The sequence below is a fragment of the Psittacula echo genome (assembly GCF_963264785.1).
Source record: "Psittacula echo genome assembly, chromosome: 6".
In the NCBI taxonomy this organism is placed as follows: domain Eukaryota; kingdom Metazoa; phylum Chordata; class Aves; order Psittaciformes; family Psittacidae; genus Psittacula; species Psittacula echo.
Window position 1 is genome coordinate 24,999,678 of NC_137743.1, and position 12,845 is coordinate 25,012,522.

Sequence of the window (12,845 nt, forward strand, 5' to 3'; positions counted from 1 at the left end):
GAGGGAAAGAAAGGGAAGCGTGGGGTTTTAACTTTTTTTGTTTGCTTTGTCCCACTCCCACTTATGGCAAAGGGTTTTGTTCCCTGGGAAGTGTCAGGGAGCACACGGCATTCTGTGCTGAAGGGTGCAGGAAGATGCCGCAAAGCAGCAGGGATGGCAGGGCTGCAGGGCAAGGAGCAAAAAAGACCAATTCTCTGGCTTACATTGGGTGAAAGACTATAGGAAAGCAGTCCCTTCTCCTTGCAACTCCCCCACCGCCCTTTCCCTCCCGTTATCTCTCCCCTCCCCAGAAGCCGGGCAGCAGGGGAAGGAGAGCAGCACGCAGGACCCAACCCCAGTCTCTTCCAGAGCCTTAAAGAGACACGCTGAAACCCATGTAAAATCCAGCACTGGGGCCATAGCGAGCCGCCTCCAGCAAGCAGGATCACGTCTGTCTACTGGCTTCGAAGGGCATGTGCTCCCCGGTCCTCCTGCTCATGAGCTGTGTAGAAGAGGTGGCACTCAGGGTCCCCGCGGATGGTGGGAGCACCCTGGATCACCTTCCCATGGATTGGGTCCACGCACCAGCACTCACCACGCTGCCCATTCACCGACATCTTGCACTGCATGGAGAGGGACAGGGCAGGCGTCAGAGGAGGAAATAGGAGGACAAAACAACCACACACACCCCCAGGCCCACCAGCCCAAAGCCTTAGCACAGGCAGAGCTGGGGCTTCTACAGCCATTTGGCACTACTTTGGATTTAGGCAAGAGTCATGGATGTTGCACTCAAGACACCCCAAAGTCTGTGCTGCACCAGCAGTACAGGCTGAGGGCTGGACCTCTGCCCCCACGGTGCCAGAGACCAAGAAGTCAATTTTCATGAACCACAAGGACAACTATCCCTAAGATGCACCACGCTTTGTCAACTGTGGATAAAATCATCCATAGAGTCAAAAATTCCTGAGGGAAGAGGGATGAGACAGACTGGCACATGAGCTGTGTAAGCTGCTTCTTACCTGCAAATTGGGCTAAACAAACTGGAACATGAGAGCAAGGCCACCACAGCCAGACGCAAATAGGTTTCCAAACAGGGTTTCATGCTGTCACAGACCACAGGTGGGGACCGTGGTGCATGTGGACCTGGATTCTGCCCTACACACAGCCTTGTTAGAGAGGTTTCTTGCCCTAATGGCAACCTAATATCCACCTCTTGCCCTGGAAGGGCTGCAGGCACTTCGAACCCAATGCTCATCTCTGCATCCCCAGCAGATACGTTTCTGAATAGGGCGTAGTGGGAGACACAGAGGTTACTCCAGCAGACTGGCCTCTGCGTGCACTCTGTGAAGCTGAATTCAAGCCCTTTTCTGCAGCTGGACTGAAGTCAAAAATGCAGTTTTGTTCATGGGAATAAAAATCACAAAAAGAAAGGAGGAAAAAGCCTCCCCAGCAGGAAAGTGCATCCAGACACTCTCCACCCGAGTACTGGCCCACAGGAGGTGGGAGCAACTGGGAATGCTTTTGTTGGCATCCACTTTCCAGCAAATGAAAAGGAGGTGATGCTCAGCTCTGGAAACGCAGATGGAGGGAAATGGGTATCGCTTCATATTTGCCCTGTTTGCCCTTAACCAGGGGGGAAGAAGAGAAAGCAGATTTTGTCCCCTCTCTTTCTCTGCAGCAGTGACCAGTGTGTCAGCACAGGCTGACTTGCTTCCCAGGCACAAGGAGCAGCAAAGACTGGCTTTTCTTTTGTAGCACTCAGTGCTTTGCTGTATTGCCCAGGCTCATTCCCCAGACACGGCTCATCTCCTTAACAAGGAATTTGCCAGCTTTTCTCCATCTACTCCTTCCAAGTGTGCTCATGCTGGGGGTTCCAGCCAGCCCATGGGGCTCTTCAGGGGGAGGCAGAGTGTAAGGGGCCAGGCAGGACAAGGAAGAGAGAGGGGACAAAGGAAGATAATCTCAGAACAACCTACTTTTTCAATGCCCTTTTTTTTAATGCTCCTGACCAAGGGGTAAAAGTAGCCCTAAGGAAAAGGCTTAGCCATGAATCAGGTTTCCTGGGGTTCCCTCCAAAGGCTCGGTTACACATAGCTATAAAGAGTGCTCGTATCCATGTACTATTCACACGTGGCTGCCAGTTAACCCTGGACAAGCTGATGTTTAGCTGCCCAAGAGATTTTTCCTGGCATTTTTTTCCCCATGCCTCAGCCGCTGACACCTGCTGATTTTACATTAATAAAGCCAAGAAGTCAGAATTCAGACACACATTAAGTCATTTGAGTCCTGTTGGGTCCCATAAATACTTTCAGAAGCACGCTGCACCCTAACCCACATCTCACCTGGAAGGAATCCCTCCTGGAGCTGTGGGACCAGCCTCGATTTGTGGAGGAAAACCAGTAAATGCACTAGAAACCTTCCTGACCTTAGGACAAAGTGCCTTCTGCTTTGTCTGTAAGACTGGCCAGCATTCAGCTCCTCCATGCTTTTCTTCTGTAGCAGGGCCCAGCCAGGCCAAGAGCTGGTTCAAAATACATGAAAATAGACCTGGACATATAAGCAGCTCTTGTGGGAAAGAATGGGCTCTGAACTAGATAGATTCTCCATCTCTGGTCTGCTTGCAGCCACATGTGGACATGGGTCTCACACCTTCACTTGCTAGCCCATGGCTGCAGGTGCACCTGACTGTTACTAAACCTGTCCATGCCACATGTGATATTTGTACAACATCAGCCCAGGCCCAAGCATGTCCTCTGTGGCTGCGCATGGTGGACATGCATAATGAGCCAAGGGCTGCTGGAGGAGTGCAGCCAGCCCTGGGACTCTGGCTCTTCTCACTTACCTGTTTGAGATTGTACAAGCCATGCTTGTCACAGTTGGGGATGTGGAGAGAGTAGAGGTGCTCCAGGGGACCTCGCTCATCCGGCAGCCGCATAGTGGAGATGCGTTCAAGGACCTGATCCAGCTCCTGCTGACAACGGGTCTGGAAAGAGCCCAGAAACAACAAAACAAAAATCAAGGCAATGGGACTATTCAGTGTCAATACTTTGGACAACAGAAACACCAGTAGGGATGAACACCTACGTGCACCTGCTCATGACACAGACTTCACCTGCAGCCACCCAAAATCAGTGTTGTATGTCTACACATGCCAGTATGTGGAGATCCACACAGGAAGACATGATCATCTCTCCCACCTGCCTCATGTGGCCAAGAGCCAACATGACACCAGGTCACAGGCCCTGGAAGAGAAGAAGCCTTAGAGATGCTCCCATGGGTCCCACTAGTGAGAAGTGATGTGAAGCAGGACTAATCCAGACAGACCAGGAGTGTTTCCATCGGCATCCTGCACCTGGGATGCAGTTTTGGCTCAGAAGTGCAACTCAAAGCATGTAAGTGGAGGGGAAGCCTTGGGAGTGAGAGCACCCAGCAAAGCTAGCCTCTGGAGGCACCCCTCTTGCTCCACAGTAGCCCTAAGCCAGGGCTCCCAGCCAAGGCAATCTGGTTGAATAACGCCTGATGCGAGCTGGAGTGAGTCCATACCTCTCTGCTTTTGCAGTTGCTGGGGTTGGTTTGTTGGGTTTGGGTTTTTTTTTTTCTTCCAAAGGAGCAGCAGTGTGGGAGCTCTCTAAGTTGATGGTGCCTGCAGCTTGTTTTGAACCTCTGCTTTACCTGTTCCTTGGAGGGATGAGGGCTCTTTTAAAGCCCCTTTCTGTAGAAACACCCTGTATGTTTACACAGACACATACTATGGACCTTTTCACAGAATCACAGAATATTAGGAATTGGAAGGGACCTCAAAAGATCATCTAGTCCAATCCCCCTGCCGGAGCAGGAACACCTAGATGAGGCTACACAGGAAGGCGTCCAGGCGGGTTTTGAATGTCTCCAGAGAAGGAGACTCCACAACCCCCCTGGGCAGCCTGTTCCAGTGTTCCGTCACCCTCACTGAGAAGAAGTTTCTTCTCAAGTTTAAGTGGAACCTCTTGTGTTCCAGTTTGAGCCCACTGCCCCTTGTCTTACCATTGGTTGTCACCGAGAAGAGCCTGGCTCCATCCTCGTGACACTCCCCCTTTATATATTTATAAACATTAATGAGGTCACCCCTCAGTCTCCTCTTTTCCAAACTAAAGAGACCCAGCTCCCTCAGCCTTTCCTCATAAGGGAGATGCTCCACTCCCTTAATCATCTTTGTCGCCCTGCGTTGCACTCTCCCCAGCAGTTCCCTGTCCTTCTTGAACTGAGGGGCCCAGAACTGGACACAATATTCCAGATGTGGTCTCACCAGGGCAGAGTAGAGAGGAAGGAGAACCTCTTTTCACCTACTGACCACCCCCCTTCTAATACACCCCAGGATGCCATTGGCCTTCCTGGCCACAAGGGCACAGTGCTGGCTCATGGTCATCCTGCTGTCCACCAGGACCCCCAGGTCCCTTTCCCCTACAGTGCTCTCTAACAGGTCGTTCCCCAACCCGGTGTTGTTCCTACCCAGATGTAACACTCTACACTTCCCCTTGTTATATTTCATCACATTTTTCACAGCCCAACTCTCCAGCCTGTCCAGGTCTCGCTGGATGGCAGCACAGCCTTCTGGCGTGTCAGCCACTCCTCCCAGCTTAGTGTCATCAGAAAACTTGCTGATAGTACGCTTTTGGGATGGCTTTCCATCCCCATCCCTTCTAGTTGCCTTGACCAAGCTGCCCACTAGAGGGAAACCACGGCCAAGGACTGGAGGGCAACGAGCGAGAGGGAAGAAGGGGACAAGGAGGACTCTGGGCACTTCCCCTGCTATGTGACAGCCCCACAGACCATCTTCAGGGGCTCTGGGCACCCTCAGCCCGGACTGAGGCTGCCCTACAGCAGGCAGACCACCACCGCCTATTCCCAAATCCCTTTGGGCCATCCCTAGCACTTGCTTGGGGGAAAAGGGTATGAGAAAGCCAGTCCATGGGCAAAGGGCATGCTCACACCCCTGTGGAGGTACATGTCAAGCTAGCAGGACCCCCTTTTCCCTGGCTCTGCTGGTAGGAGGTGAAGATACAATGAAAATAAAGCCTCCTTGCCAGCACATCAAAGTTCATCAGATGGTGTACTTGGCCTCAGCTTTAGGCCAAAACAAATGTTTGCTTTTTCTTTTTTTCTCTCTCTCCCTCTCCCCGCTTTTTTTTTTTTCTTTTCCTCCCTCTTTTTTTTTTTCAAGACGTTGTGTTCCAGATGCCACTGAGCCTTTGCCTTCAGCATTTCCCAGTGAGTCCACAGCAGCCTCTCTTAGCTCCCCACATCCCTTGCCCTCTCACCCTGCCCGTTGACAGCCGCGACTTCTTGGAGTCCTCGTGGTTGTGATGAGGCTTGCCGACTTTGCCCATCTGCCGTTGCTGCTCGTTCACCTTCTCCCTCATAACTGCCAGCTCCTTCATGCCCGTCTTCATGGGCTTCCTCCCACCAGCTCCACTCAGGATCCCTGTGGTGCCATCCACATGGTTCTCAGCAAGGATGCTCTCGGACCGGTCATCGCCATTATCTGCAGTAGACAGGGCAGACAAAGAAAGGGTCAAGCTCAGCCAGGCATTCTCTCATGTGTTCCTCCCATCCTGGATCACTTTCAAGTGTGGCTGGTTACCAAGCCATAAAATTTTTGCATGCAAAAATTTTAAATTGCATTAGCCCTTTCATCTGGAAGGTGAGAATAGATCCTTTCATTCTGGAGTTATTACCACACTAAAAGACAGTTTAGAGAACAGGGGAAATCGCTGCTGGAGAAGTTCTTTCTAGTTTTTCTTTGACCTTGTAAATTACTTCCCGGAGAATGTAATTTTCCCATCACAAGTCCAGTTGGGCTGAGGATGCCAAGTGTACTTCAGCTCCAAAACTTAAAACCACAGTGATTAGTAACAATACCTTGAGTCCATCTATCATCCCCCGGAGTATCTCCAGGAATACTTACTCAATATTAATGTGCTAAAATAAATTCTTAGTCCTGCTTTCAAAAATACCTTTCCTCTGTTTTATGGCCACCCCAATTTCCCTCAGAGATCCTGCCATTTCAGTGACCGTCCTTGCTGTATCGTCTTTCATATCGTTTGTCATACAGTGCATTACTCATTTAGCTTCTACCTACTTCTGCTGACTGTGGAACTGCTCCACATGGCCTGGGCCCAACTCTGCCACCGCTGCAAGCTGCAAGACCCCCAGCTAATTCACCCATTTCAAAGTCAGTTAACAGAAACCTGAGGATAAAACACTGGACTTTTGTTAACCTCCCCTACTCTCTGCTTTGTGCCTCTTCCCAGTTCACTGGCTGCTGTTTCTGAGAGCGATGCCTGCCAAAGTAGGCCACAGCGGTCATGATGCTGTAGACATCTGTCCCTCTGGCCTTTGCAGTGGCAGTGAGGACAGATCTCAGTTCCTCCGGCTTGCTCCAGGGAGCCCAGAACATGACAGCTAACCCCTCCTTAGTCCCCAGTCTTATGTGGCTGAGCAAGCACATCTAACACTGTAGCTGGATCTAACATTAAGCTGGCTCTGATTTAAGCAGGAGCTTGGACCAAGACCTCTAGAGGTCCTTTCCAGCCCAAATTAGGATTCAACCCCTGCACATCACCTGTCACCACAATAACCCAGGCTTAGTACATATCTGCATATATCTCTGTATACAGGAGCTCTTCAGCAGCTCCACAGGGCCCACATCAGTGACAGACCAGGCCATTCTGGTCCCACAGTGGTGACAAACAGGAAGTGTCTTTTAGCATATACCAAGAAGGAACTGTAACACTTAGCCTCCCAGCATCAGCATTCTCTCCAGCACCTCCAGTTTCAGCTTTCCAGCACTCCAGAACTCAGGCACTTATATAGAAATAAAGAGATCACATCAAACTGTGCACAACGGAGGGCAAGCAATATTTTCACTTATATCACAACGCCTAATTTACATCTCTTGCCTGCTTCTTGGAAGCCCAAGCACACAGAACATTTACAGGTTTTTAACATTTCCTTTTTTCAGAAGTTTTGTCACAGCATAGCTCTGCTGTCATGACAGAGAGTGAAAAATCATAATAACAAGTGTTTGATTTCTGCCACAGCTTTCCAAGTTCTTTTCAGGTGTTAGAACCCCAGGCTTACACAGGAGAAACTGCAAGAAGAGTTTTCATAGAATCATAGAATAGTCAGGGTTGGAAAGGACCTTAAGATCATCTAGTTCCAACCCCCCTGCCATGGGCAGGGATACCTCACACTAAACCATGTCACCCAAGGCCTCATCCAACCTGGCCTTGAACACCGCCAGGGATGGAGCATTCACAACCTCCCTGGGCAACCCATTCCAGTGCCTCACCACCCTCACAGTAAAGAATTTCTTCCTTAGATCCAATCTAAACTTCCCCTGTTTAAGTTTGAACCCATTACCCCTTGTCCTGTCACTACAGTCCCTGATGTCTCAACTCACTGAGCAAATGTGCAGCTGCCTGAAAACCGATGGCTAGAGAATGGCTGGATCAAAGAGCCACCCCAGCCCAGCATGCCATCCACAAGAGACCAGCAGCAGCTGCTAAGGGACACCCGTCAGAAGGACCAGTGTGCTGCAGACCAGCAGTAAAAGCACTTTCATGGCTGGCGGCTTCATCTGACCCACAGGACTTAAAAGCTACCAACAAACCCATCCCTCAATGGATTTGTTCAATACCCTTTAGAACTTTCTCGCCATCTTGGCCTCAGATCTCCTAATAGCTGGATCGTCCCACTTCCCAGAAATACTAAATGTGTTTGGTCTGCAGGTTTTTAGCTTCATAGGTAGCAACTGAAAAAGCAAACATGGGGCAAAACCAATCTGGCAAAGTCCATGAATTTCCTCAATACTGGTTCCAGACGAGAACTGGGACCAGGTCTGATAGCCAGATGGGCGAGCTCAAAGTCTGGGCTGCTGCCTGGCGATTGCCATCTGGCCGTCATCCTAGAAGCCGGACAAGGAATATTTTGAGCAGGAATCTTCTGTTTATACACCAGTCTCCCTGTTAATTAGAAACACATAGTGAGAAGAGTGAAGGCCATGACGCCGCCCTTCAGACAGGATCAAATGAAAAAGCACCATGCAAGAGACAGGCAAGGCTGGCCAGGCTCTGATTCTCAGTGAACTGCTTAGGAGGGTTTTAGCCTGACATCTTTTGTACTTCTCTCCTCAGTGTCCCACCAAGCTGTCAACAACAGCAGAACAACAAGCACAGCAGCAGCACAGCATCTCAGACACGTTGCAGTCCCCTGCTTCATTCAGAAAACCAATGGTACAACCAGACAGAAAAGCAGGAAACTGGAAGCGGTGCCTTCTCCCATAGATTCTCGCTCCTTCCTGCCTCCAACTAAAATATATAGACATCTGCCCAAATAAGCACTGAGCTAGTAAATGAAGGCAAGCTGGTAAGCCTCTTGTCGGCTGATTCATTCACAAAACCTGCTTCTGATAATATTTTCACTCATTTTTCTCACTTTCCAATGCTAACAAATATCAGCCCAAAGAAAACCACCGATGGGAGCAGAGTGTGCAAGCCCATGTGCATGAACACACCCAGGGATCAGAGAGATTGGTCTTGGCTCCCCAGGCACCATCGCAGGAGCAAGCCTGGAGCAGAGGCTGGGAACATCTAGCTGCTATGGATCGAAAGCTCTCTTCTCCAAGGCCAAGCCAACTCTGATGCACTGTACCTTCATCCTGCTGCCAGTCTGGACTGATCCACCTGGGGCTAGTGCCAGAGCCCCATCACAGCTCTTCCCTCTCCCAAATCCAGCACTGCTCTTAGGAGGAGCTCTCCTCACCTGGGGCTTACAGAGATGACTCAATCACTAGGAAAGGGAGATTGGACAGGAGAGGCTGGCCTCAAAGCCCTGGCATCTCCTCCACAGACAAGCTGCATGCACAGGAGGAGGCTGAGCATCAGGTATGAAGAACCACATTTCAAAGAGCAAATGGGCTGGGTAGCGATGACAAGAGCAGAGACATCAAGACTCAAGGTCAGGAGAACACAAAGCATGCCACAAGCCAAACAACACCTTTTTCAGCCAGATAATGCTTGTTAACACTGCCCAAAAGCAGAGCTGTGCGTACTTGCTTATGACCATCCATGAACCAACTAAGCCACCCACCTAAACCCTACTGGCATGGGATGGGCAGGTATGCAATTGCCTCAGATACACAACACTAATCTGTTTGTCATCCTGGCAAATGCCCTTTCGCTGACCAATTTCAATTCACACTAAAAATATTTGTGAATGGACTGGTGCCAAACTCCAAAACAATTATGTTTTATAGTTCTTCCATTTTCCTATGGCATGTGGAAAACATCTCCTGTGCTATTTTGGATCAAAACGTAGAGAGCTTTGTGAAGGGTGGGACAAGTGTGGCAGGAATTAAAGCAGATAGCTGAAGTTCTCCTGAATGCTGATGTGAAGCCCATGAAACACCTCTCCTCATGCCAAGAAAATGATTTCTTTATGGCCTTCTTCAAGGAAAATTCCCATTGGCTTTAACGGGGCAAGGACTTGGCTGAGGTGAAAGTGTATTCAAATGCCCATTAACTGATGTCTGTAGGGAGCTGCACAGTCTAGCCAACATTTTCAACAGCGGCTACCAATTTCCAGCGCTGAAATTTGGGGAATTTGCTTTGAGACCTCTAGGAACCTCTGCCGAGACAGCAAGAAACAGAGGGGCTTAAAAACAACCTGCCACTTCCAGAGCTACATGAAGAAAAAAGCACCACACAAAAAAAGGCAGCTGCCTGAAGTTAAAAATACATCTTCATCCCTTTGAAGAGCCCCAAAGCATATCTGGGCTGCAGGATGGGACCGAGCCGGTAGCACTCACTTAGCACAAGAGGGCCAGCCTATATCACAGGGAGCACACACTATGCCAAGGACCTCAGCCACCCTCTCCTGCACTGCTCTCTCTCTGCACTTGCTTTCCTTCAACGACAGCTTGCCCAGAGGGTTTCACGTGCATTTGCTTATCTATCAGGGTGTTAGCATAGCATTTCAGTGCTGACTAAGGTCCCAGACCCATAGAAAGTTTCACTTAAGTGGCCTTGAATGAAAGGGCCTGAAGCCCTGCTAGCCCCAGATCCTGTCTGTGCCCTGGGCTGGATTAAGGCTTATATCTCCTTCCCACAGCCATCACACCTTCCATTGGCCAACACTTTCCCTATGAAGACATCAAAATGCTTTGCAGTTCATTAATTACCCTGGAGAGGTGTTCATCCTGGGTTGCACATGATAAAAAACAAAAGGCATGGAAAAATTCCCAAAGCCACGCAGGGAATTGATGAGTGAACCCAGAAGCCTGTGCTCCTGGCCTGGCACTGCACCAGGCACAGGAGTAATCACACTTGGAGCTGCAAATACAGCATCCAAAGAGTGATTCTTCACCCTGAGCAGTGTTGTTTGTCTCATCTAATTTTGTTTGGTTTTTTATTCCCTCCAACACTTCTAGCTTCTTGTAGCCATAAGTTCTACCATTTCAGGATAATTTAAGAGGCTGTTCTGGGTTTTGCTTGCCACTTTTCATTTTAAGGAGCAGAACTGCCCATCTTGGGCTGCCAGGAACCCAGCACTTGTTCTTCACACCCTTAGAGCAGAGACAAGGCCTTTAAACCTCACCTTTAACATGCACAACAGCCATGGCCAGAGAAGTACTTGCAGGAAGGTCGGGAAGGAGCAGACAAACCCTGAGTGCAGCCCTGGTGACCTCTGCCTCATCAGAGTGCAAAGCATTTCTAGGAGAGCCCTGGGCAAAGGTTCCTATGCAATAGCTTTAGTGTGGGTGTTGTTGACCTGGAGCTCGGATACCTCAGAAAACATCTGCCAGCATGATTACACCAGCATTGCAATTTCCTCACAGCAGGAGCTGCCAAGAACAAAGCTCCCCCCACCCCAGGCCCTCTGGCCCATCTACCCCAAAAAGGACCAGGGTTTGCTGATCACTTCTGCCAAACTGCAAAGCGCTCAGCTACAGAGCTCAGCATCCATCAGTGATCAGCTGGCAGCAGAGGAGGAATGTGGGGGCATAGTACATGGTCTGGCCCCAGGCATAATCAAGCTGGGCTAGATGCAGCTCTCCAGAGGCAAATGAAACCAAAGCAGCCTCTCAAGTTTCACTCTTCACACAAAAAAAAACCTCTCTGAAATGCCATAGAAGGAGCACAAGCAATGGGCCATGTAGGAGAGGGGAAATGGACAGAGAAGGGATGCAGAATGGATGTAGAGCAGAGAAGCAGCACCCCTGCCCAGAACAACATTTCTGACAGCTGCCAACTGGATGCTCAGGGGAGGAGCTGAAGAAAGGACATAATTACAGAGCAGTTCCTCCCCAGCTCTCATCCTGGCAATCAGCAGTTCAGGAGCCAAAGGCTGCATCTAAACTGGGTTTAATAGCCACTGACAGGCTTTACTGGGGAGGAGTCATGGATGATCCCTTTTCGGACTCAACTACAAGGACCCCCTCATACCTCCTCCAGGTCTCCCTCCCCAGCCAGCAGCCGGTTCTGCTTAGCCACATCCATTTCTGGACAGGAGACATGGATGTTTAAGCACTAGATTTGCTTGCAGAGGACACACAGCCAGCATTTACAGGCAGCCCAGGGGTGCCCATGCCACCCAGCTTTGGGGAGAGCTGGTCTCCCAGATCTTTCAGTCATGGGCTTCCATGAGACAGATGGAGATCAGCTTGGAGCATCTACATCTGCCAAGGAGCTCTGAGGCCAGATTCCCAGGATCCTCTGCCTGCCTGCACTCCCCAGGGTTACTGAGCCAACTTGCTCAGTAACAGCGAGGCAACTGTACACCACAGCCAAAAAAATTCCTGAATCAGTCTCCAAGGGCATGTTTTACCTCTGTGATAAGCTGTCCACAAAGCACTCTGAGAGCCCGTGGAGCTGAGAGCACTGGGGCTCTGCAGACACCTTTTATTTTTGCCATGAGATCTTTCCAACCCATCTCTACCAGCAGGGAGGGCAGGACTGGGGAGGGAACAGCATGTTCTGGCCAGGGGTTGCTTAGTAAGTTCTTCTCCCTGTCCCAAAAGCAGCTGGCACCGAGGGGTGATCCAAGGGGCACCCAGTGCCTTCCTTTGGCTCAGGCATCCTGCAGGAAATGCTTTATGCTCCTCCAAAGCGCCAGGGACATTGACTCAGGGCAGCACAGCTTTCAGCAGCCTGCTGTACTCTTCTCTGCCCATTGCCGGTGGCTGGAGAGAGCAACTTTCCCTGCTCCATTCACCTAGGTCCAGAGCCAAAGAAAAACCTCTTACCCACTGCACAGTGCCCTATAGTGCACCTGTGCCCTATAGCACACAAACTCCTCTGGCACCCTAGATCAAGCACAGAAGTGACACTGAAATGGGGCTGATGTCAACTGAGGGAAGACTGCAGTGTCCCTTTTCCTGGGCTATTCCTCAGTCAAGTCCTTTTGTGGTTTTGTGGTTTTTTTTCTAATCGTGTTTGTAGACTGGTTTCCCAAGGATACAGGACTTGTGCAATAACACAGCCTGCGTCTATGTGTTTCTGCATGTGCATGCGTTTGCATGACTGCCTGTCTCGCTATTAGCCCTCCTCCACTTCCACCTCCCAACATACACATCTACAAACACGTCAGCAAATGCCAACTACATCTCAAACAGGAACACAATTCTCAAAAATAGCAAGTTTCCACCATTTCATGGAAATGTGCAGGCAGCCTGAAGAGAGATAAAATAGCAAGGTTTGTTTTGTTAGCTTGCTTTCCAAACGATTTGACTGATGGGACGTGTAGCACATCCCCAGCCCACTCTGTGTGGACCCAGCGGAGCACAATCCACTGCTGGGAAAGGTCTGCTCCAGTCCTCCTCCTGCCAA

The 12,845-nt window shown here is 50.1% G+C and overlaps 1 protein-coding gene across 1 annotated transcript in view; it reads right to left on the minus strand.

Moving 5' to 3' along the window:
- Positions 1 to 434: 434 nt before the first annotated feature.
- The window catches only part of IGFBP2 (insulin like growth factor binding protein 2), a gene marked incomplete at both ends in the record, with an annotated part of 62,565 nt that continues 50,154 nt past the window's right edge, over positions 435 to 12,845 (minus strand). The window contains 3 exons of the mRNA XM_080621198.1: positions 435 to 602; positions 2,822 to 2,962; positions 5,277 to 5,500. Coding sequence (XP_080477324.1) covers positions 435 to 602; positions 2,822 to 2,962; positions 5,277 to 5,500 — 533 coding nt within the window. The remainder of the gene's footprint in view (positions 603 to 2,821; positions 2,963 to 5,276; positions 5,501 to 12,845) is intronic.